Source organism: Saimiri boliviensis, chromosome 13 (genome assembly GCF_048565385.1).
Source record: "Saimiri boliviensis isolate mSaiBol1 chromosome 13, mSaiBol1.pri, whole genome shotgun sequence".
Taxonomy (NCBI): Eukaryota; Metazoa; Chordata; class Mammalia; order Primates; family Cebidae; genus Saimiri; species Saimiri boliviensis.
Genome location: NC_133461.1, coordinates 74833007 through 74858546, shown reverse-complemented (window position 1 = coordinate 74858546; position 25540 = coordinate 74833007). Strand labels below are relative to the sequence as shown.

Sequence of the window (25540 nt, the reverse complement as noted above, 5' to 3'; positions counted from 1 at the left end):
TAGAATATTTAGTCCCAAATGACAGAATGCACTTCTGGAGGTAGGCGCTGGCCTATGTTTGGGAAAGTGTACTACAGAGTTTAGTATTATCTTTCTGCAGATCCTTAAGTCAATCTTTTTAGACAGATCAGCAAAGGCTTCAGCATCAGAGAGGCTCAGAATCCTGACACCTTGGGAATAAGCAACCTTTCTGACTCTGTTTATTCATTTAGAAAATGAAGGTGAAATGTACACAGGGCTGTTGCAAAGATCACACACACACACACACACACACACACACACACACACCCCTAACTCAGAACCTGGGCACACAGTAGATGCTCAATATGTAAACACCGCACGTCGCTAGCCGGCACTCCAGGACGGATCCGAAGACACCATACCTACCTTGTTTCCCAGGTTGCCATTGGCTTGTCTGGAGAGCAGCAGAGCCACCATCTCTGCGTGACCTTCCTGGGCAGCCAGGTGAAGGGGCGTCACGCCCTGCACCGACTCGGCATTTGCTGAGCCCCCATACTGCAGTAGACTGCGGGCCACCTCCACCTGGTTCTGCTTGGCAGCGATGTGCAAAGGGGTGTAGCCATTCTGAAACAGAAGAAGCCAAACCCAGAGCCTGGTTACAGGAATGCTGGGCTGACAATATCAACACACACGCGGGGGCCGAGTCTGGTTCTTGACCGGCTGGACACCCACTGAACATGGCTGGCGTCACCCGGAAGCAATTTAGGTGAACAGACAAAATCCATTTGGCTTGGAGACAGCTCCTCAGGCTTGCATAGCCACTATTATGACCACCTTTGTCACCATCTGTTTTCTGTTATGCTCTGACAAACTGCTGGGCAGGAACAGAACAACTGGAAGCCTGGGTGAGTAAGGAACTGAAAGGTTTTCATTTCTTCCTTCCTGCAATAAGAGCCGAAAACCCCAAATAGTTCATAAAGAAAATGAAACAGCAGTCCCTCTTCTTCCTAGTGCAATCAGGCCAAGTGCTGTCCTCTGGGCCTTGCCGGCATTAGGCAGGGTGGTTTATGGAACATGCACTGGCAAGAACTTGAGGGCGTGGGACAGTCCTTGCTCCACTCTTAACTAGCTGTGTGACCCGGGGCAAGATATTCCATAACCTAGACTTCCTTCTGTACCTTTTAAGTCACTAAAAGTGGATAATAACATCTATCTTGTTCATTTCTTGAAGGTGTTAGGTGGATGAAACATGATACTGTATGTGAAGGTGTGTTCCAAAATTAAGATATAAAAAGTTGGTAGGGCACAGTGGCTCATGCCCGTAATCCCAACACTTAGGGAGGCCAAGGAGTGAGGATCACTTGAGGCTAGGAGTTTGAGATCAGCCTGGGCAAACATAGCTAGACCCTATCTCTACAAAAAAATTAAAAAATTAAGTGGGCGTGGTGGTGCATGCCTGTAGTCTTAGCTACTCAGGAGGCTGAGGTGGGAAGATGGCTTAAGCTAAGGAGTTGGAGGCTGCAGCAAGCTCCGATCGCACCACTGCACTATGGCCTGGAGGGGAGTAAGACCCTCTCTAAACAAGAAAATTTTAAAAAGTAGCACACCTGTGTGTCATGGTTTTGCAGTGCACTGGTTTGCAAGACATTATACTTGTACAATGAGATGAAGAAGCCTGCCTCAAAAGTAAATCAACAATGTCACTGTGCACTGCTTATTCAGCCAATTTTTGTTTTCATTATTATTATTAATAGGAAGACTGTCTCAGTGAAGGAAGCAGTGCATGGGTTTACATTCTGGAGCACACTCCTTACCTCCCTGCAGGCAGGAGAGTGTCCCCAGAGGGGCTCCTCTTCTCGTCACTGCTGAAAACCACTTTCACCTGCGTTACCTTTTTTGAGCTTCATTGAAACCACGTAAGGTCACGAGGACAGGCATTTTTATTCTTATCCCACTGTGTGGAGCAGGAAGCCAATTCTCTGCGAGGTTAAGCACCTTACCTAATGTCACATAGTAAGCAGAACAACAGATACCCCAACCCTGACCTTCTGATTCCACAGCCCAGGTAATTCCAGGTAGAACAGTGGTTCTCAAACTCTGATGTGTACACAAATCCCTTGGGACCTTGTTAAAATGCAGAGTCTGGGCCAGGCATGGTGGCTCACACCTGTAATCCCAGCACATTGGGAGGCCGAGGCAGGAGGATCACCTGAGGTTGGGAGTTTGAGACCAGCCTGACCAACATGGAGAAACCCTGTCTCTTCTAAAGAAATACAAAATTAGCTGGGTGTGGTAGCACATGCCTGTGATCCCAGGTACTTGGGAGGCTGAAGAAGGAGAATCTCTTGAACCCAGGAGGTGGAGGTTGCAGTAAACAGAGATCACGCCATTGCGCTCAAGCCTGGGCAACAATAGTGAAATTCCATCTCAAAACCAACAACAACAACAACAACAACAACAACAACAAACCAGAGTCTGATTCAGAGGCACTAGAGAGGGCAGAAGACTGCGCTTTTCTAACAAGTCCCCAGGTGATGCTGATAATGCTGGTCCAGGGACCACACTTTGAGTAGCGAGGCTCTAGGGCACTCAGGGTTAAGGGCAATGCCAGGCTGGAGGACATCCTGGACATGTGCCCACCCAGGCCCACAGCAGATGGCTGCCCAATGTGGGATCTGTCTCAGGGCGCGAGATTTCCCCACCTCGGCCAGCATTCCTCTGGCTGAGGACTGAGTTCTCCCTGCCAGCCACTCTCTTACTGTGGAAACCAACGTTTCTGATTCTGCCAGGATCACCGGTCAGGAAGAAGAAAGGGAAAGAATGGGGCTGGCCAAGACAGTCAAAGTCCCGGGGCCCTCAGCAAGGTGGGCCTGCAGGCGACTTTTGCGGTGAAATGCTAAGTTGTGACTTACCAAGGAATTGCGTTAAATTGAAAATCATTGCCTTTGAAGAATGACATGCCAAATCCTTTCTAATATTCTTCCTTTCTAATTTGATTATGTTATGAGAAAACATTAAATTGTTCTTTGTAGGTTGTGTTCATGTAACAAGATCCGAGTTTGGATTATAAGTTTAATTAAACAACGTGATTTTTGCACAGTATCAAAGAGAGCAAAGGAACGGGGTGCCATGCTGCAGATCCATCCTGAGATGTGGGGCCGGCTCCAAATGGAGCTAAGCCCCCCCAGTGTGAGACACAGAGCACCAGCCAGCACCGGCCCAGAGGACGTTTTCACTAACTAAACGAAAAATAAAACCCTAAGCCTCCAAACAGACCCCAATTGGGCCAAAGGGATCCCAGAAAAAACTTAAAAACTGAATTCCCAGCCATGAAGGAAGGGAGGTTGGACATACCTCGCTATACCCACTCCCTTTCGGAGTTTAGGCGCAAATGGCTGGCATTCATATTAAAATAGAGATCATAAGACTAGCCAAAGGGACTCTTTGTGACCAAACACTATCAACAGGACCCAAGGCCACGATAGGCAAGGGCTGAGTCACACGACCCCTGGAGGTCACTCGGCCTAGGGCACTGGTGAACAGACCCTTTGCGCAACTTAAAACTTTCTTTTCTGCTGATTCCCAACTTTTAGACAAAGCTTTACTCCTTTAACCAACCGCAAATTAAAGAATCTCTGAATCAGCCTATAAGCTCTGGGCCCTGTTTCTAGGCATTTTTGTCTTCTGGGGTCAAATCAATATATACCTTCCATGTATTGATTTATGTCTTTGCCTGTAACTCCTGCCTCCCTAAATGTATACAGACAAACTGTAACTTGCCCCCGACATGCTTTCTCAGGACCTCTTGAGACTGTGGTGCCCAGGGCCATGGTCACTCGCACTGGCTCAGGATAAACATCAAAAATATTTTATGGAGTCTGGTTTTTCCATTAATAACTACATGAAGCAATGATTATTAGGCCTTTTTTTTTTTTTTTTTTTTTTTTGAGTTGGAGTCTCACTCTGCCACCCAGGCTGGAGTACAGAGGTGCAATATTGGCTCACCATAAACCTCTGCCTCCTGGGTTCAAGCGATTCTCTTGCCTCAGCCTCCCAAGTAGCTGGGATTACAGGCATGCACCACCACGCCCAGCTAATTTTTATATTTTTAGTAGAGATGGGGTTTCATCATGTTGCTCAGGATGGTCTTGAGCTCCTGACCACCTTGGCCTCCCAAAGTGCTGGGATTATAGGCTTGAGTCACCACGCCCGGCCCTATTAGCCATCTTTTAACGTGCAAAGGACCATCACTCAAGCAACCATGCAGTACATTCAGGGATGTATCCTCAGGAATCCCAGGCCACCCGGGCAGCGGTGATGTCCACACTGACAAGGCCAGCCCCCTGTCCTGCCCAAGGGTAGGCCTGCCCTGGACACGGCTCCGGCTGCCAGATAAAACCCTGGTGAAAATTGAGATATGAGTGCCACTGACACTCTCAGAACACGGACTGTCGCTCTGAGCTTCCCCTAAACCAGGACTAAAAGGAACAAATGAGTTTCTGCAAGTGACAATGACAAGGACAACTAGGCTGGAAAGTCACGGACAGAGGAGGGAGGAATGTGTGCCCGAAAAAGGCTCTTCTTTCCCAAGGAAATGAGCTCATCCTAAGGAGTGCATGCGGAGGGAGCTCTGCCCAAATGTTCAAACAACATTAGCATCAAAATTGGAAAGGGGAGGGTTTGGTTTGGGTGCAGAGAGATTTGCATGTGAAATTCTACAAAATTGCCAGACTACTTTGGAAACTATTTTTCGCCATGGAAACAAAGCCCATCTGTACAGGGTTTGTGCTTGGATTTAGCTCTCTTTAAATATCCTGAACCTGGCTCCTGCTTCTTTTATGTAAGTAGGAGAGTGAGGAGGAGGGGAGTCCAGGTTTTTATTTTTAGAGGCAGGAGTAAGTCGACATCCCAGCAGGGCCGCATGCTCCCTCTGCACAGCGACGTGGGGCTCACTGCAGCAGCAGCGGGGACAGGAGGAGACGGGGCTGTCGGGAGCCGCATCTGCAAGAGAGCGATGCTGCAAGATGGGAACACGCGTCTGCCCAGGAGGGAGAATGCACGGAAACTCCGAACCGCCACTGATGCTCCTGCCTGGGCAGCGGCGGCCCTAAGCCGGCAGGTGTCAGATGGATCACGGCGGGGGCCCCACCCCGAGGCTCCTTCGCTGCGGCACTTGGACGCCTGCCACGTGACCGAGCGCCGGGGTTTGCTCTCCTATAAATTATCCCGTTTCCCGTGCGCCTGGCTGCCCCACAGAGTGCAGGGACTGCTTGTGGCTTTTGTCTTCCTGGCCCCGCTCCCTCTCTGCTCCCCTTCTCCCCACTGGCCACCGGTCCCATGACGCCCATCCCTACACGTCCTCGCCTTCCCACAGGGGGCAGTCTGTTCCCCCAAACGGTCCTTCTAGCTTTATCCTTGCACTACCCAACTCTGTGAGGTCTCCCAGAAGCAACCCATCTGCTCCCTCCTCTGGTTCCCCCAAGGGTTAGGGAAACTGCAGCTCTGAGCCGCTGGTCTCTGACGCTGGTGTGAGGCTGGGCCAACTCATGTTCAGGTGAGCCTCCCTATAAAAATGCCACCATCTAGAAGTCTAATCTCAGAGAGAAATGAATTTGGAGGTGATCATTCTCATTGTAAAGAGGTGACTTGCTTCCAGGTTCCAGCAAGTTCGCTGGCAGCCCTGAGGATTTCTCAAAGTACAGTCGCTGCGGCCCCAGCCTCAGAATCACACAGAGAGTAGGTTAAAAATGAGGCTTCCAGGCCACACCACGGAGTCAGAATCTGCTAGAACCAGGCTCACCACTCCCCAGGGATTTTTATCCACGCTGACCTCTGGCAGTCAGTTTACAAAACCCAACTAACGTGCAACTGCTTGGGGACAGTTCATTGCATAAAGCATGTTCCGCCTCTGTGAGGTCACCCCTGGCTAGGAATTGTTACCCACTTCCCATCCCACTCCTGGCCTCTGAATAGCACGATTACAGGGCAGGTAACATGTGAAAGTGAGGCATGATTTCCGAGGCAAAAATAACAGAAAGCAAAACCCTTGGGCTGCTGTGGAACCCCCGCTCCCTGAAGGACTGGCAGGGGGCAGGTGGCAGGTGGACTCCAGGGGCAGCTGGGGGGAGGGGCCGGCCTTACCCAGGCGGGGCTGTGTGGGGAGCCGCCCCGGGGAAGCAGCAGCTTAACGATGTCCAGGTTGTTGTGATGGACAGCCACGTGCAGGGGGGTCAGGCCATTCTGCAGGGGACAAAGACAAAAATGGGCAGCTGTCACTCCCATGGACTTTCTACCAGGGCTTCCTTTAGGCATGGGAGCACCTATTTTATACAGGTAAAATCCTGTTTAAAATCCTTCCCAGACCAGTCTTAAGAGTCACAACAGAATGTCACCAGCAAGACCCAGCACCCTGTGGGAACCAGAGGGGATGTGGGCAGTGAGATCAACACACCTGCCCAGAGGAGGCCATCGGGTCTTTCCAAAAGGATAAGGCCTTTGACAGAAAGGCCAGTCTTTCCAAAGGCTATTCTCCCTCGATGGCTACCCATGGAAACATGAACGGGCCAGGTGCAGTGGCTCGCACCTGTAATCCCAGAGCTATGGGAGGCTGAAGAGGAAAGATCACTTGAGCCCAGAGTTTGAGACCAGCCTGGGCAACAGAGTGAGACCCTGTCTCTGTAAATTATTCTTTTAATTAGCTGGGCATGGTGGCGCCTGCCTGTAGTCCCAGCTACTCATGAGGCTGATGCCAGAGGATGGCTTGAGCCCAGGAGTTGAAATTGTAGTGAGCCATGATGGCACCACCGCACTCCAGCCCGGGTAACAGAGCCAGACCCTGACTCCAAAAAAAAAAAGAACAACAGAGGCAAGAGATGGAATCTGCAAGGGATGAGGTCCGTCCTTTGTCCTGGTCTCTAATCGGAGAGCTGCAGGGGTGCAAACTCACTTTCCCTGCGGCATTCGGGTGCGCGTCCCGCTCCAGCAGCAATTCTGCCACCCGCACCTTCCCGTACTTGGCCGCCACGTGCAGAGGGGTAAATCCTTTCTGAGGAGAAACACAGGCCGTCAGGACCTCGGGGCACCAGGACTGTCGTCCCTGGAGAAGGGCCCATGGCAAAGGGGGTTGCCACCTCCGCTGGCATGGAGGAGCCAATAAAAGCAAAGGCACAGCCATTTTTGAGCCCGTGGGGAGGCCAAAGCCCTCAGAAGTCCGCAGGCATCCCTGCGCTCGCTGGCCACACTCCCGTGGCGACAGGGTCTCGACCACCTCGCAGTGGTAGTTGATCACTGGCTAGCTGAGGGCAGGGTAGCAGTCTTAATCCTTATTTCTCCAGAACCTGTCTGTGACTTGCCCAAAGCAGTTTTTGACTTATAATTTTGCCGTGATAAATGGATGAAGGCTGGCTGGGTGCATGAGAAGCTACGGTTGACCGCCCGTTCTGGGGAAGGATGGAGACGCATCGGGCTTGCAGATGGCGGCCAGCCTCACGTGTGTGTGATGACCCTCCCGGCTGCTTGTAGCATCATTGAGGTGACAGAGAGAGCCAGGCGGGAATTCCCCTCTGAGCCCCAGGCCTGGCTGTGAGTGAGCCTGTTGCTTCCTCAGACTGAGAGGAGGAAGGCTGTACCTTGGTCATGCAGGCCTGGGATGCTTCCTTTTCCAGAAGGGCCAGGACCGTTTCCACATGGCCCTCACGAGCTGCGATGTGCAGGGGGGTGTGCCCGGCGGTGGTGGCCAGGTTGGGGTTGGCGTTATTTTCCAGCAGGAGCTTCACCATGTTTGTGTGGCCAATGCGAGCTGCACAGTGAAGTGGGGTCTGGTCATCCTGGACCCCAAAGGGAAAACAAAGAAAAAGAAATGCTGATGTTACCAAATCCAACTTTCCATCTAACAGAGAAGCAAGGCGGGGCCCAGAGAGGGCAAGTGACCTTCTCAAGGTCACACAGCTAAGAAGATGAAGACTCAGGATTTGAATCAAGTCTCTGAGTTACAGGAACCAATATGTTGTATCCTATTGAATCTTTACAACAACTCTTCAAGTTAGCTGCTATTTCTACCTAAATTCCCAAAGGCCCAGCCCTTCCATCTGTAAAATGGGAACAATTAATGTCTATTTGCTAGGGCTCACTGGGATCGAGCGGATCATGAACATGGTTTCTGCGTTTGGTGCACAAAAGATGCTCAATGCATTGTGGGTGCCCATCAGTCTCCCACGTCCTTTCTGAGTGGATGCGCTTCTTTCTACTTGAACTTTACTTTGATTTTCTCTGTGCTAGGGTCAGGGGAGTCTCAGCTGCTGACAAGGAATGGGGACTTTTCCACCCATGCTCCCCCCACCCCCACTTCCTGTTCCTGAAGGCTGCTGTCCATCTGCCTGGGCCAGGTCTCATGGAACCCAGCTGGAGGCATCCCTCAAGGGCCCCACAAATCACAGGCTTGACTCTAAGGAGCGCCCTCGTGCCCTGTGGTTAGGAAGCCTGCTGATGGCCAAGCAAGCTACTGGCAAACTCCGCAGCTCTTCTTACTGCCTCCTCCCCCAGCCCCCGCAAAATGTGTTTACAGCAAGGGAATCCCTCCAATTTTAGATCAAGTCACTCCTGCCTGATTTTTGCTGGCAATGCTTTCTTTAAAAGGTTGCCCCCTTCCTTATATGGCAATTGTCATCATTAGCCCAGGACATACTCGGGCCAGCCACACACCTTGGACTTTCCTTATTTTAAAGAAACGTGGCTCTCACGCAAAAATATCCCTGGTCTTCTCAAACCCCCTGCAAAGCACTCAGAGCAACCTGATCAGGAGTGAGAAGTGATTCCCAGGCCATGGCACAGCAGCCCCACCTGGAATGAGGACAGGCTCTCTGCACAGTGCTGGAACTGCTCACATCTGAAACTCTTCCCTTCCTGCCCTCACCACTCACCTTGGCCTTGGCATTGACTTTGGCCTTGTTCTGGAGTAAATATTTGGCCACTTCCGTGTGCCCGGCTCTGGCTGCCATATGTAGCGGGGTCTCCACTTTCTATAAAATAACAAAATTGTAAAACTGTTCATACATGCCTGCTATCCAAAACGACACTCACAGAGCTAGGAAGTGCAGTCTGGAGTGGCTGGGCGGGTTTTTGTTCAAGAGGTGGAGTTGCACCAGCACGCAGCTCTTTAGCCTGGTGTGTATGCATGTGTGCACGCATGCATGTATGTACGTGTGTGCATGTGTGTGCAGGTGCATACATGTACGTGAGTGCAAGCATGTGTCTGTGTATTCCAGGTATACTTAAAAGTAAACCCCAGAGCTAATGAATATTCAAAAATGTAAATGTATTCTCAGTGAACACTTATAGATGTTCCAAAATTATTGTCCAAAACAAAGCCTCCAAGGTTTATGGATGTGTGAGAAATTCAATCAGGAAAGTGTCAGTACACAGGAATGTCCTCCCCGTGTCTGAACGTTGGCTATTCTGGGAATTGTAGCTCTGTTCCCAGAGAGGAGGCCCAGGAGCACTAGCGAGAGCTGCCCTCTGGGCCTTTGGTCTAGAGAAGCAAGCCCCTGTGTGCCCGAGGACTTACCACATTGGAGACATTGGGCGATGCCCCCCGCTGCAGGAGGTTCTTCACGATGGGAAGGTGCCCCATGAAGGAGGCCACGTGGAGAGGTGTCAGGCCAGACTGGAACAGACAAGGGTAGAGTGAGATAAGCGGAGTCTTCCCGCTTCCCAAAAGAAGAAAGAACCTAACGGCATCTAACGCTTTCACAAATGGTTTTCCAAGAAAAGGGAGCTAAATGAGGTGGGTTTGCTTCCAAGAAAATGGTTGGAGAAAAATTACTGTGGGGCAACTCGTGCCCACTCTTACAACTTGCAAAAATTGTGTCTGATCTTGGAAAGCTCCATGAGACTTGACTCATGTCTTAGTCACTCCTGATTCATTCCTTCGAGCAGTCCAGACTTGCATACACACATACCCCTGCAGTCACACAAAGCTACAAAGAGCGGCTCCTGGAGAAGGTGGGCTGGGGGAGACCACGGGCCCGCCCCCAGGCTCCTCTGCAGTCTCTCCTACCTCGGTGACCGCGTCAATCGAGGCTCCCGTCTTCAGCAGCAGCTCCATGACACGGACGTGGTTCTTCTTGCAGGCGATGTGTAAGGGGGTAAAGCCATTCTGCAGCCCACACAAAGGGAGACAGACAAGCAGGAGCTTACACACGGGCCCAGGGAATGCCCAGCAGACCACCTTGCTGCTCTAAAAGGCAGCTGCTGCCCAGGCCACCGCAGAAGCCCACAGACCAATCAATGAATGAATGCCAATTGATTAGTCTTGTAATGTCAATTAATGCAAATCATGTAAAAGACAGGTGGCTCTCACTCGATGCACTAGCTATGCTCCTGAACATGTTGTTTATAAACCTTTTTAAAAAATTTATTCATATTTTTGGATGCACTAAAAAAGCCCGCTGTTTAAAGCCCTCAAGGGTAAATTTACAATAAAAGAGCACTTTTGTGAAGCAAATCATGTTCCCTCTTCCCCGAAACCACTGATCATTTTTAGTGAAATGGATTTCGGCTCTAAAGTGTGATATACTCTGAATATAAACTCTGAAGGGCAGAAATGTTTGTCTGTTTTCATCTGTTTTTTTCCGTGCTTTGCCCACTTAAAGTGGGGGTTCTCAAGCACGGGAGGAGGTGGTGGCGGTATCTTTTGCACCTCACTCCCAAAACGTGGCAATGTCTGGGGACATTTTTTATTGTCAATTAGGGAAGGTGAGCTATGAGTGCCTAATGGGTAGAGGCCAAGGATGCTGCTAAATATTCAACAACACACGGGACCACAAATATTGACCCCAAATGTCAATAGTCCTGAGGTTGGGAAATCTCAACTCCCCTAAAATGGTACGTGGCCTTCGGGCACGTCTCAGTAAACATTTTTTGAGCGAGTGAGTGAATGAATGAATGAATGAATGAATGAGCCATCCTCTGCCATCCCTGGAGGATATCTTGCCCCTCAGTTCTGCTGCCCTGGGAAGGGGCAGAGGGGAGATGTGGTCACGGGCATGCTTAGTGCAAAGCTGCGGCCCTACTGGATCCCTGGACCTCCCTGGGAGACCCTGGCCTGGGAAGGAGGCAGAGGAACACAGGAGGGATTTGCTCTGGGCCTGAGTTCCCTCCGTGAGAGTGCCGTGAGAACTGTAAACCCCTCTGTGGATGAAGAATGCTCAGCTCCAGATATCTCACTCATCCCCAGAGCAGCTCAGACAGCCACGCAGCCTCTAAGGCAGGTGTCCCCAAACTTTTTACACAGGGGGCCAGTTCACTGTCCCTCAGATCATTGGGGGGCCGCCACATACTGTGCTCCTCTCACTGACCACCAGTGAAAGAGGTGCCCCTTCCTGAAGTGTGGTGGGGGGGGCAAATAAATGGCCTCAGGGAGCCGCATGCGGCCCGCGGGCCGTAGTTTGGGGACGCCTGCTCTAAGGAATCACTCAGCTCCGGGCCTGGCTCCACTGGAGAGGCGCCCCAAGCCCACATACCTATTCACGCATGATGCTTCCTGAGTCCAGTCTCCTGGGCCCAAACTCACCCCTGACGTTGGCCTGGGCACCAGGGGCAGGGATCGATACCCAGCTGGGTGTGGAGTGGAGGGAGCAGGAGCGGTGCATATCAGGCCCCCAGCGGCCTGTGCTGTCACACCCTACTGCTCAGGCCTCGGATCTGGGGAGCTCCGGGTACCTGCTGCCCTTTCCACAGGCCCTGCCCTGCCTCTCTGGTCCTGCCCCCAGCCTGCCCTGCCCCTCCGCACCTTCTGCAGCAGCCCCCCACTCACCAGGGCTCTGGAGTTGGGTTTGGCCCCTTTATCCAGAAGGACCTTGGCCACCCTGTGGTGTCCGCAGTGGGCAGCCACATGGAGCGGGGTCAGGTGGTCCAGGGTGATGTCGTCTATCTCTGCGTCGTATTGCAACAGGAGTCGGACACAGTCGAGGTGGTCTCCCTGAGCCGCCATGTGAATTGGGGACAGGCCGTTCTGGGTAAAGAGGAAAACACAAATAATCACAAAGCCTTCTGGGGACCGAGCATGGAGGTTCAGGACGATTCCAATGTCACTCCCTACTTCTTCCCTACACGATGCTTCCACAAGGCTCCGGAGGGAGCTTGGCTCACCCTGGCATCCAGGCTCCTGCTGGCCTCTGACCACAGACATTCTCCTTTCCACCTGGCCAAACTTTCAAAGCCATCTCCAGCAGACCCACCCCTTCCAGAAAGCCTTCCCTGACCACCCTAGACACCTGTGGGCTTTCCTTATCTGTGCCATGCGCCCAGACCTTATTCTTATATTTTCCCAATTATATTCATAGTTAACTTTTCAGGGGAGTGTATCTTTTTTCTTTACTTATACACCTCTTAAGATCAGTGAATGAGCCTAATATTTCTCTTAAATGCCCCACAGTGCCCAGTACATGCATGTAATAGACATCGGGCCCTTAAATTATGTGATTTTGAATGAATGAATGAATGAATGAATGAATGATAAAATAGAACTTGGATGTAAATCCCTCTGTTCCTTGCCCCTATCAAATGCTGTTCAGTTAAGGAAAATTCTGTTAAGGACACTTGTTTCTCAAACAGCAATTCGTTTAAAAAAACATTAAAGAGAGGAGACTCATTCATTCATTCAGACATTAATTCAACACATAATTATCAGGTGATTAACATGCACCTGGTATGGGTTAGGCTCTGGGGAAACAAGAAGAGAACAGACATAACCCCTGGCCCAAGGAAGCCTGTAGACAGATACGGTGCTGTCTTCAGTGGTCTGAAGCGGGATGAAAGATGATCAAAGCACAGAGGTGTGCACAAATGGATGGTGTCCCTGATGAACGAGGGACGCTGGGAGGGAGGCAGGGAGGCCTGAGCTAGAACTTGAAAGGAGCTGAATGGAAGTTCACCAGGAGGACCAAAGGGGAAGAACATCCCAGCGAAGGGAGCAGCTACCCTGGGGGAACCCAGGGGCCTCCATGCGGTTCAATAGGCGGGGCAAGGTGGGCAAGCATGGAGCCGGGCTGGAGCTGCGCCTTGAAAGGCTAGGAGCTCAGGACGTGGGACTTCAGCATTTAGAATGTGGAAATGGGAGGATTTTCATCAAAGAAGCCTCAAATCAGGTTTCATGACAGCCGATGTTAGCGTTACGGGCTGAATTAGGTTCCGTTAAATTACATACTGCACTCCTAACCCCCAGGACCTCAGAATGTGACTTGTTTGGAAACAGGGCCTTTGTGGATGTAATGAGCTAACATGAGGTCATTAGTGTGAGCTCTAATCTATGACTGGCGTCCTTAGAAACAGGGATATTTGGACGCAGGCACAGTGAGGGAATGCCACGTGAAGATGAAGGCAGAGGTCAGTGTGATGCTTCTGTAAGCCAAGAATACCAAAGATTGTGCTCAAACCACCAGAACCTTGAGGAGAGACCTGGAAAAGATGCTCCCTCACAGCCTCAGAAGAAACCAACCCTGGCCAGGCACTGTAGCTCACATCTGTAATCCCAGCACTTTGGGATGCCAATGCAGGCGGATCACTTGAGACCAGGAGTTCCAGACCAGCCTGGCCAACATGGTGAATCCCCGTCTCTATCAAAAATACAAAAATTAGCCAGGTGTGGTGGCACACCCCTGCAATCCCAGCTACTCAGGAGGCTGAGGCAGTAGAATTGACTGAACCTGGGAGGGGGAGGTGGCAGTGAGTGGAGATGCACCATGGCACTCCAGCCTGGGTGACAGAGCAAGACTCCCTCTCAAAAAAAAGAAAAGAAAAAAGAACCAACCCTGCTGACACCTTGATCTTGACCCTCCAGCCTCTGGAACCGTGAGACAGTAAGTTTCTGTTGCTTAAGCCACTCAGTGTGTGGTTCTTTGTTAGGGCTGATCGAACTAAGTTAGTTACACATTCATTTCAGAATGGTCGTACTATAGTTCCTAATTAAAAAGTCACACATTCTCAGCAAAGAATTTTCATAAGCATTCTTTTTAGTCCCATTCTAAGGATCTGGATAATTAAAAAAAAAAATCTTAACTTCTGGCCATGTATTATGTTTAAATACAGCACTCCTGGAAAAATGTTGGGAATTTCCTGACCTAATAATTTAACTGATAGTAGCAATTCAGTTTTTGCTTAGCTGAGGATGTTTACTTTTAGATATGCTTTTGAAGACATTGTCTCACATGGTCGTCCCAACAATCCTAGGAGAGAGAAGGTGGGGACTCTCCAGATGAGGAAACTGAAACACAGAGAGGGCAAGACACATGCTCAAAGTCACACAGCAAATCAGCCGAGGATGGAGGGTTAAATGAGAAATAAACTGCTTTAGTAGAGAACACCCTCACGCAACAGCACACACATACGCGAGACCCAGTATGGGGACTATGAATCATGATCCAAACTAATGACAGTTCTACAGAACAGAATGTGATAATGTGTCAGGAATAAATCAGCTTTCACTGACTGTGTAGACTAAGCCGTCATTTTACGACAGAACTGCTAGTGGGAAACCTCCTGGGTAGCCGTGAGTAAACTCGGCTTCTGCGTTGCTCTGCTTGAACACAGCTCAATTCATGGGGCAAGGACCTGGGGCAGGCTCAGGCAGCACTATGTGGCCGACAGCTTTTGCCCCTGGAAGACTCAAGTCCTCACATTAGAACCACGTAATGGGCATTTTCTCTGGCCTGTAATGGAGCCTGAGAAAAACTGTGTCCTTTTCTTTTTAACTTCGCTCCAGTCTGGCCCAGGCTCTGAAGACTTCTCAGAGTACTTACTGCCTGTCTTTTCTGGAGCTAGGAAAAGAGACATGGGGATTGATGTAGAGTAGTGGTAGGCAAACTACACAACCTGTGGGTCAAATCTGCCCTGCCACCTGTATTTGTCAATAAAGTTTTATTGGAACATGGCCCCTAGTTTGCATATTGCCTGTGGCTGCTTTTCTGCTAAGTTGGCAGTGTCGAATCATTGTAGCAGTGACTATGGTCCGTAAAGCCTAAAATTGTCTAATACCTAGTCCTTTAGATAAAAAGTTTGCTGACCCTGATCTAGTTAGGAATTACAGCTATACCGAGTGCCTCCTGTGTCAGGCCTTGTAATAAATGTCAAAGGTGCTATCTCATGTGGTAGTATTAGCATCTGTGCTTTACAGAAATAGGATTTGATGCCAGGTCTGTTGGACCTGGAGCCCTGCCTAAAAAATGCTCCTCACAGGAAGGAAGCACACACCTTGGTTTTGGCTTGGATTGGTGCCCCGTGGTCCAGCAGGATCTCTGAGATTCGCACGTGCCCATTTCGAGCTGCACAGTGGAGAGGTGTCAATTCGTCCTTTAAAAGACAGAGTCAAAAACAGAAAGCCCAAAAGGGAGCTATCAGAGGCCGTTTGGAGAGAAGACTGACTATGGCATCATCCCAGCCCACGAAAGTGCTGACGTTTCCTTAAACACCAGCTCGACCTCAGCACAGTTTTACTATCGCCTCCCGCTGCACGCAGCACTGCCCGGAATACTGCTGCAGGCGGCTCCGAGAGGGTGGTGGTGCATCCCTAACTAGGTCACCGAGAGCCCGCTGCTCTGGGTGAGGTTCGTGAGGGGGGAACTCCCTCCCGTTGCCTAGCGGCGGAGCCTGCCGGCACCCACCTTGGTCTTGGTTTCTATCTGGGCCCCCCGATCCAGCAGCAGCCGCACCATGATCACGTTGCCCCTGCGGGAGGCGATGTGCAGTGGCGTGATGCCATTCTGAAGGGAGGAAGCAGGACAGTCAGGGCGCGCCATCCTTCCCTGGAATGCAGCTGCTGTGCCCCTGCTCCCCGTGTCCCCAACCCCCAGCCCCCAGCCCTGCAACAGCACTGTCGGGGCACTTCCGGCCTAAGACATTTCAAAACCTGTAAGGACCTGCCAACAGGATGAGTCATCCCACCCCATCGACAGAGCCCACGCCTCCCAGTGTCAACATAACAGACTGCAGGAATGTCAGTTATTTGGAAATCGGTCTCTGCCCTCCAGGTTTCCCACTTCTAGGATGGGCAAATGCAGTTTAGGGTTTTCTCAAGACAAAGCAAAGAAACTGGTGGTTGGATGATTGGAAACCTACTAGCAAGGAGCCCGACCAGACAGCAGGGCTGTTTGACCCACAGGCACTTCTGCAGCTGGGATGAAACCCATGGAGCGGAGGCAGAGGCAGGAGCACCTGCCAGCTCCAGCCCCAGTGAAGACAGTGAGGGCGCACCTGCCCCAGAGTTACCTGTGGTGTGAAATTGACGCTGGCTCCCCTGTTGAGGAGCAACTGGGCCACGTTGAGGTTCTCGTAGTGGGCCGCGATGTGCAGGGGCGTGAATCCCGTCTGGGGCACAACAGAGGGGGAGAAAGGTGTCATATGTGATTTACTTCTATCTCAGAATCAGCCCTGGGCTGCCGGAAACACGCGTGGGGCAACAGGACCTTACAGACAAAGGAGATTTTGATGGGTGGGAATATTTGCTGGGGGTTCAAGACAGGCTCTGTGGCACAGTACATTCAAAAGCTGGGTGTCTGCTCTGAGTGATCTGAATTATATGCTAACCTCAGACTCTGTGAGTCCGTTCGTGAGAGTGATCGCCAGCAGAGATTTTCATTCACGAATGAAAGGATGATGGGGCCGTGGTCTTTGTTTGTTTGTTTTGTGTTTTTGTTTTATTTTAAGACAGGGTCTCACTGTGTCGCCCAGGCTGGAGTGCAGTGTGGTGTGATAACAGCTTGCTGCAGCCTCGACCTCCTGGGCTCAAGCAATCTTCCCACCTTAGCGTCTCCAATAGCTGGGACTACAGGTGAGCACCATCATGCCCAGCTAATTTTAATTTTTTAATTTTAGCGGGGGGTCTCACTATGTTGTCCAGGCTGGTCTCCAACTCCTGGGTTCAAACCATGCTCCAGCCTCAGCCTCTGTCCATTGTCATCATTCTATTCCAGAACCTCAAGCCATGCCTAACCCCACCCAGCTATTTTCCAGACAAAACCCGGTGGCTTTGGGCGGGTGGAAGAGGGGAGGCGGGGTGCAGGAGGGGACTGTGAATAACTCCAGCAAATCTATTTCCACTAAAAGAGAACCAGCAGCCTCTGCCTACAGACAGCAGATCAGCAGTGCCTCCGAACACCGGAGAGCGCACTCAGATGACCGTGCAGGGCCCCAGACCTCTGCTCTCCACATCCCGGCCCTGCACGCCTCCTCCCTCCACCAGGGCGCAGCCGCAGCCGGAGGGGAGAGATGAAGGCACATCAGGAAGGCCGCCTCCGGGGTTCCAGGGTGACCCGCCCTGCCAGCCTGGACACGTTGCCAGATGACCTGGAGCAACAGGAAACACCCCCAACCCTGCTCACCAAGAGCATGTGTCTGGGCATCCTCCAGGGACTTACAGCGGGGCTGTGCCGGGGCCCCCTGCGTCCTGCGGTGGGGCACTCCGTGCATACAGCTCACGGCTCCCGCGCGGGCAGTCGCTGGGTGTGCACCGTGCCCCCTGAACCCGTGGGCGTCCGCGGCCCAGGGCTCCGCCCTCCGCCTCGCCCTCACCTTGGAAAGCACGTCGGGGTTGGGGTCGTTCTGCAGCAGCACCGCCGCCGTGCGCGTGTCGTCGTTGCGGGCCGCGATGTGCAGGGCCGGGAGGCGCACCTTCCCTTTGGTGCCATAGTTGATGAGGTGCGCGACCACGTTCTCGTGGCCCTGCTGCAGGGCCACCGCCAGAGGCGTGAAGCCGTCCTGGCCAGAGGAGGAAAACACTTTGCTCTGACTGGCTGTCGCTGTCACATGGGACACACCCTCGCCCCTCGGGCTCATGCAGCAGCTCCAGCCCGAGGGACCTCCCTCCACCAAAGCCCTCTTCATCGCCAAGTTCATGCTCCATGCCACCTCCTCCCTGAAAGCCCTTCTGCCTCCACTTTCTTTCTCTGCAATCTCACAGAGCCTGCCGCATTTGTCTTTAGCATTCATTTAGTTTTCCTTTATAATTTGCTTCCAGTTTGACTGTTTTAAGAAACTTCTGACTGCTCAGATTCTTTGCTTGCTCCTCTTCTCACCCCTTCTGCTGGTGCCAGGATAGTGCCTTGCCAAGGCAGAACATTATGAACACCCACCCCAGTCCACATTGGGCCCTGAGATTTCAATTTGAGCTACTACTACTACTATTATTATTAGTTTATTTTTGAGACAGGGTCTCGCCTGTCACTCAGGCTGGAGTGTGATGTTGCAATCATGGCCTACTGTAGCCTTGACCTCTTGGACTCAAGTGATCCTCCCACCTCAGCCTCCCAAGTAGATAGGAGTAAGGTACACACCATCACACCCAGCTAATTTTCTTTTTCTGTAGAGACAGGGTCTCAAATTTCTGGCCTCAAGTGGTCCTCCCACCTGGGTCTCCCAAATCAGTGGGATTATAGGCATGAGTCACTGTGCTTGACCATGAGCTACTATTATTAATTCCTTCACTTGTGGACATACTAAGGGGCACAGGACCCAGTGAACTGATAAAACGGAATGATGGCAAAGTCAAGTCATTGAACCATCCAAAGTTAAGAGTCAAGAGATTCGTTGGCTCTATCTAGTCCAATTTCATCATTTCATCAATGACAAGACTCAGGAGCACAGCTAAGGAGACTTGTCCAAGGGAGGACGGTGGTTTGTGGCGCAGCCTTTCTCATTACGGCCCAATGCAAACTTGCCCGCCATACACACACGCACTTTGCCTGCTCCCTCCAGTCACAAGTGCTGGCCATAGCGGGAATGACACCCTTAAGTGTGACATCATTTCTTTGGTACACGTCTGGGCCTTCCTCGAGACCCACAATTTGTCATTACTCCCTTGCAGAACCCGATAGTACTCAGAATTAGTGCAGAGAGCTGACGGTCATCCATCTAGATGTCCTGGGTGTGGATGCACCTCAACCACTTCCCGAGAAGGTGTCGCCTGAAGCAAGCTGGTACACCCAGGAGACTTCCAGTGGTGACGACATTTTTCCAAGGTACTTACTTCCGTGGCTACATTCTGGTTAGCTCCATTTTCCAGTAAAAACTTAACCACTTCCAAGTGGTTCTCTTGTGCTGCCATGTACAGGGGTGTAAAACCTTTCTGTAAACCAAGAGAAGACATCATCAGCATCCACCCACAATATGAGAGAGACCAATGCCAACACAATGTCCTCTCATCTGGTGGACAGTGCTCTCTTCAACCCATTTCCTCCCACCTGACCCCCCCGTAAGGAAACTCATTGTCATAGTGACTGGCGTCCTGGGATTATTACAAAAAGCCTCAGGGTCTGCGCCTCCTCTCAGCACCATAGGCCAGTCTCTTCAGCTCACATACTCCTCATCAATTTCATCAGTGCTGCACCCCGCGCCTCATTCCCCCAGTCCCCAGCTTCTCTCCCCACCTGAGCCATAACTGGACATATGATTTGGCTCAGGTCCGTAACCACTCAACCCCTCCATGCTTAGAACATGCGGTCTAAGGACGCCTTCACCGCTGCTCCGAGACACACTGCTGAGAAATCTAGGCCCTGCCCCATGCGTGTGTGTTAACACGGCTGCCAATGGACCCATGACGGAGCAAGAAAGAGGAACCATGTGTGGAAAGGCAACATCCTCTAGTCCAGACCAGAGAGCCATTACCTGCGACTGGGCGTTGACGTTGGCTCCATAGTTGACCAGCTCCCGGACCACCTCATCCTGCCCGGCCAGGGCCGCAATATGCAGGGCCGTGTTCCCCTTCTGAAACACACAGGGGAAGGAAACAGATGTGGTTTCCCACTGGGCCTGTTCCGGGGCCAGCAAAGGTCTGCGGACAGGCGCTGCTTGTGGGACCTAGGGATTTTCTTCATGGCCAAAAGGGGTACAGAGGACACATATGTGTGCTTGACCCCTCACACATCCTGAAATCGTACTGAAAGTTCAAGGAGGAAAATCTACATGCTCTCTATGAAGAATCATGCAGCAAGAGCCATAAAAAGAAGGAAATCAGGTCTTCCGTAGCAGCTCGGATGGAACTGGAAGCCAGTATCTTACATGAAGCAACTCAGAAACAGAAGGTCAAATCTGCATGTTCTCACTTGTAAGTGTGAGCTACATAATGCACGCATGTGGACATACAGAGGGTGGAGTAACAGACACTGAAGACTCGGAGGGTGGGGGGGATGAGAATTTATCCTTTGGGTGCGATGCCCAATATTTGGGTGATGGCCACACTAATGGCCCAGGCTTCGCCACTACGAAACGTATCCATGGAACAAAGCTGCACTCATATCCCCTAAATCCATAAAAAGAAAAACATTTAAAAAGAAGACTTCCAGCATTGGCTGGCATGATGGGAGTGGAGCAGGAAGGGGCAGGCGACACTGACAGGTGCAGTTGAAGGAGAGTGCAGCCACGTCCAAGGAACTCTTTTTAAAATTATACATCCATAATAATTAAACATAAAAAAATTTATAAAAGAAAAATAATTCTGGGCCGGGCGTGGTGGCTCACGCCTGCAATCCCAGCACTTTGGCAGGCCAAGGCTGGCGGATCATGAGGTTAAAAGATCGAGACCATCCTGGCCGACATGGTGAAATCCCATCTCTACCAAAAAATACAAAAATTATCTGGGTGTGGTGGTGCGTGCCTGTATTCCCAGCTACTCAGGAGGCTGAGGCAGGAGAAATGCTTGAGCCCGGGAGGTGGAGGTTGCAGTGAGCGGCGATTGCGCCACTGTACTCCAGCCTGGTGACAGAGCAAGACTCTGCCTCAAAATAAAAGAAAAATACACCCTCTGCCAACACACACAACTTCCGAACCCCTAATCTGCTTTGTGGGTGTGTCATCTGTTCCCAGCGGACAGCGTGTTGGCGTCCCTCGGGACACACACTGGACAGCTCATCGCAAGCTGGCCTTCCGCAAACCTGCAGGCCACACAGCCCACCGAGGGGCCTGGGAGCACCGGGCAAGGCCAGCAGGTCCCTCAGGCCCACACCTCTGACACCATCACAGGGACGCCCACAGACCACAAGCTACAGCAGAGGAGACAAAGAGATGAGAGGCAGGAGAGTGAGGAACGTATCAGACAGAAAAGGAAAGATAAGACCAGTTCTGTCATGTATGTAGGGAAGAGAAGAAAAATCGCGAAATAAATGAAATACAATCTGGCCAAGGAAAACACAAAGAATGTTCAACATGCTAGTAACAAAATGTAATGAGTAGGGGGTCACCAAATTGGAGAGGAGAGAAAAGCTGGAGAGAATTAACACTGGAAGAAAAAAGGCGAGAAATTGTTTTAAACTTTGTAAAAGATAAAAACCAATAGCAGAGAATGAGAAACAGGGCAGGTTCTGAGAAAGTGAGTTTTTTTGTTTGTTTGTTTGTTTAGAATTGGGGGTCTCGCTCTGACACCCAGACTGGAGTGCAGTGGCACCATCATATCTCACTTCAGCCTTCTACTCCTGGCTCAAGTGATCCTCCCATCTCAGCCTCCCGAGTAGGTGGGACTAAGGTATGTGCCACCACACCTGGCTAGTTTTAAAATCTTTTGTAGAGATGGCCTCCCACTTTGTTGCCCAGGCTGGTCTCCCGTCTCAGCCTCTCAGAGCTCTGGGCCACTGCATCCAGCCTGAGAACATGAGTTTAATGTTCTCAGGTTTTCTTGACTGGATTCTCCCTGGATATTTAACAACAATTCACAGACAGAACCAGCAGCCTCCATCTGTTCCCGGGATATCCACAGCCTTCCAGCCAGGTTCCTGCCAGCCGCTGTGGGTCCTGGACCAGAATGTCAGCACTGCCTCTGGGAGTAGACCCCTGTGGTGCCCTGAATTTGCACCCCCATTCAGGGATTCGGGGATGGAGGTGGGCAGGCTCCACTCCACGCTTCTGTCAAATAGGGTGAGTGGAGAAAATGGGAACATGGTCAGACCCATCTGTCCCTGCACTACTTAAGGAGCAGATATCTCAAACGACCTCACTTTCAGAGTTTAAACAATATGTAGTTCTTTTTACTAAACTACATAATCACTAACTGATCCATTTCAAGAAACTTAAGAACTGACAAGCAGGGACTTCAGACTCTGTCCTTGCCCAGAGGCACCTGTCACCTGGAGGAAAAGCTTCCTCCCTGAGATGGAAGAGAGCAGCCTGGGCCCCAGCCGTGTGACCCCCGAGCTGCTGCTGACCCAGCTTCCCCGGGTGGGGGTGGCAGCCCCACGAGGATGCCCTGGGGGCTGGGAGCAGCTCAGGTCTGTTTCTTGTACTCTGCCTGGTAATTCAAGCATAAAGCTTGGGGCTCTGCTCAGTGGCTCACATTTGTAATCCTGGCACTGGGAGGCCAAGGCGGGAGGACTGCTTGAGTCCACGAATTCAAGACCAGCCTGGGAAACATAGTGAAACCCAGTCTCTCTGTCTTTAAAAAAAAAAAAAAAAAAAAAAGCCATAAAAAGCCATAAAGCCTGGGCGGGGTCGGGGGGAGGCGAGGTGGAGGGCAAAGGCAGGCAGGTCCGTCTGCTGCCTCCCGAAGTTGTCTTTTTGATTTCTCCTCAAGTTCTGTTTGATGAAGAAAAAGGTTCTTCCTCAAGTATCCATTGAAGAATAAATGCCAGATACGAAAGTCTGGAAGCTCATTTAATAATTTTTCATAGAAGTCCAAAGAGCTTCCATTGAGAGGCTTGGCACCTACTGTACCCAATGGAGCAGGGCTGCTGGCACCAGAAACTTTTCTAGACACCAGGATGTTGAGCTCCAAGTGGCATCTTCCGGGCTCCCATGGAAAAGAAGGAGGCATCCCGGGCCCATTCATTCACTGGCCACACGCTTCTGGGCATGAGCGAAGCAGGCCTGGGCCAGCATGGAGACACAGTGGCCTCGGAGACACCAAGAGGCTCGCATCAAGTGTTTCTTTCCATCCGACCCTTCCTGCCTGAAATCCAATTCTAAGAGAGCGTTCCTTACACCAGGAGGAGGGGAAGGCCCCTCTGTTTGGGGAGCTGATCAGCAGTGGAACCCTGGCTACAGATCTTGGTTTGGGCCCGTGGGCCAAGGGCAGCCTAAGTGAGGAGTAAGAACACAGGGAAAATTCTGGAAGTGGACCTCCTTTCCTCTATCTGCACACACATTACGAGGCTCAAGAAGACCCCCGGCCCAATGTGTGAGAGTCACAGGAAAAGGGATTTGTGAGCCTCTATCTTCTCTGCCCCTCTCTCAACATGAAAGAACATGGCCTCAAAGGAGCAGGAAAAATCACTTGGCTATATTTTGCTCCGCAAACACCCAACTTCTCTATTTTCAGGGGCTCACAGAGCTCAGAGCAAGGAGGACAGCTGCCTGGGTGCTGAGTGAATGCAAGAGGAAGGGGAAGAGGGACCCTGAGTGAGAGAGCAAGCGCTCCTCCAGTAGAGAGGAAAGCTGTCTCTGTTTGTTAACAGCTTAGGTGCTGAGCTCCAGTCTCTAAGAGCTGGAGATAGGAGGATGGGGAGAGAATGCATCTGTTTTATGCTTTTAAAATTTCTAAGTACACTTTAGGAGTCTAAATTGGTTTTGGCATTTTACTCATTTTCTTTTTTCTCATCTTCCTCCTGCCTGGGAGTCCCAGCACAGTCCCCAATCTGTTGTGACTCTTCCCCAGCCCACGGTTTCAGTTCTACCTTCTTCCCCACCTCTCTTTCTGGATGGCATTCCAAAGCCATGTTGGCTTAGAAAATTTCTAAAAATAAAAAAAGACACACCAAGTGTTCACTTGCAAAATCACAACCTGGGGAGGAAATTTGGAAATAGTCAAGGCACTGAAGCCTCGTCTTTCCACAGCACTTGGGGGCACGCCAGGAAAGGAGACACTTCAGCACCCACGAGCCAGGTCAGATGGCGCGCAGCTCACAACCAGATACGTGGGAGTGTGCAGAGAAAAGAATCGCAGCCTTCGTCCACGCAAGAAGCGGGGTGGGAACCATTGGAATTTGTCGTGGAGTTTGGGGGAAAAAAATACCCCATATCCAGTCAGAAAGAGCAACTCAGTTTATTTTACCCATAAGTGCAGTAAGATCTTTTCACATTCAGGAAATGACATGAAAATTACAGAATTTTACCTCAAGAGATGATTCTACCTTCATAATATTTTGGTAGTTCACTTCATAACCATAAATTATATCTGTTCTCTACATATTGTTCTTCTATGTTCTCTGTTTGAAAGGCGGCAAACTGTTTGCTGCATGGAACTGAAATTGAGGCTGTGTGTGAGACCACGTGTAACAAACAGCAAATGGAAAATAAGAGGCTGGGGGAAAGAACTCTAGCAGAAAAACATGGGAAAGGAACAGAGGCGGTAAGAGAAGAGAAAACCATACTTGAGTTAGCAAATGGAGATGACTTTTTGTTTCGCTTTATTGTATTGTATTGTATTTATTTATTTTTGAGAGGGATTCTGTCTCTGTCACCCAGGCTGGAGTGCAGTGGTGCAATCTTGGCTCACTGTAACCTCTACCTACTGGGTTCAAGGGATTCTCTTTCCTCAGCCTCCTGAGTAGCTGGGATTACAGGCCTGCACCACCACACCTGGCTAATTTTTGTATTTTTAGTAGGGATGGGGTTTCACCATGTTGGCCAGGCTGGTCTCGAACTCCTGACCCCAGGTGATCCACCTGCCTTGGCCTCCCAAAGTGCTGGGATTACAGGCATGAGTCACCACGCCTGGACTTGTTTTAATTAATTAATTAATTAATTAAAGATAGAGTCTCACTCTAGTCACCCAGGCTGGAGTGCAGTGGTGCAATCTGGACTTACTGCAACCTCTGCCTCCTGGGTTCAAGCAATTCTCCTGCCTCAGTCTCCCGAGTAGCTGGGATTACAGGTGCCGGCCACCACACCCAGCTGAATTTTGTAGTTTTAGTAGAGACAGAGTTTCTCCATGTTAGTCAGGCTGGTCTCAAACTCCTGACCTCAAGTGATCCATCCACCTTGGCCTCCCAAAGTGCTGGAATTATAGGCGTGAGGCACTGCACCTGGCCTGTTTTGTTTTATTTTTAATTGCTGGCCGCATCCTCTTTGATAAATAAGATGCATGTCATGTAAGAAAGAAAAGCTATTTTGCAATCTATAGATGTATCAATTTCATGACTCTGGGATTTCAGAAGTTGAGTTGCTGGTGTTTATAATCTACTGAAATGGAATGAAACACATCACTGTGGATGCCTGACGTCACTCCATGCCAAACGCCTCCAGGTCATTAGTGAGGAGAGGAAATCAGTTTGTGGCCGAACAAGGAAGACTTGCTGGAGAAGGAGAAATGAAAGAGATCTGGATTCTTTTCTACAACCCTCAGTAACAACACGGTCACTAGTATTTATTGATTCCTTGCTATAGGAATCAATAATCAATCAATACATCCAATAATCAGTGCATACATCCAATAAGCAGTAACTACATCCATCCAATAAATACATCCAGGCACTTATGTATGCCATCAATTTTTATATCAACTCTGCCACTGATTATTGTAATCTCCATTTTATAGACAAAGAAACTGAGGCGTCACAGTGGTGGAGTAACTCGTCCCGGGTAGCAGTGTTTGAAGTATGCCTGCTGG

General features: G+C 50.6%; 1 protein-coding gene across 6 annotated transcripts in view; it reads right to left on the bottom strand.

Annotated features, from left to right (window-relative positions):
- ANK1 (ankyrin 1) overlaps positions 1 to 25540 on the bottom strand; it is a 249618-nt gene that overhangs the window by 55881 nt on the left and 168197 nt on the right. For all 6 annotated transcript variants that reach the window (XM_074383825.1, XM_074383830.1, XM_074383826.1 and 3 more), the window contains exons 4-17: positions 19615 to 19713; positions 18977 to 19075; positions 17524 to 17709; positions 16222 to 16320; positions 15618 to 15716; positions 15208 to 15306; positions 11774 to 11971; positions 10016 to 10114; positions 9524 to 9622; positions 8880 to 8978; positions 7590 to 7787; positions 6908 to 7006; positions 6103 to 6201; positions 388 to 585 (exon numbers count right to left, since the gene is read on the bottom strand). In XM_074383825.1, coding sequence (XP_074239926.1) covers positions 388 to 585; positions 6103 to 6201; positions 6908 to 7006; positions 7590 to 7787; positions 8880 to 8978; positions 9524 to 9622; positions 10016 to 10114; positions 11774 to 11971; positions 15208 to 15306; positions 15618 to 15716; positions 16222 to 16320; positions 17524 to 17709; positions 18977 to 19075; positions 19615 to 19713 — 1770 coding nt within the window. The remainder of the gene's footprint in view (positions 1 to 387; positions 586 to 6102; positions 6202 to 6907; positions 7007 to 7589; positions 7788 to 8879; positions 8979 to 9523; positions 9623 to 10015; positions 10115 to 11773; positions 11972 to 15207; positions 15307 to 15617; positions 15717 to 16221; positions 16321 to 17523; positions 17710 to 18976; positions 19076 to 19614; positions 19714 to 25540) is intronic.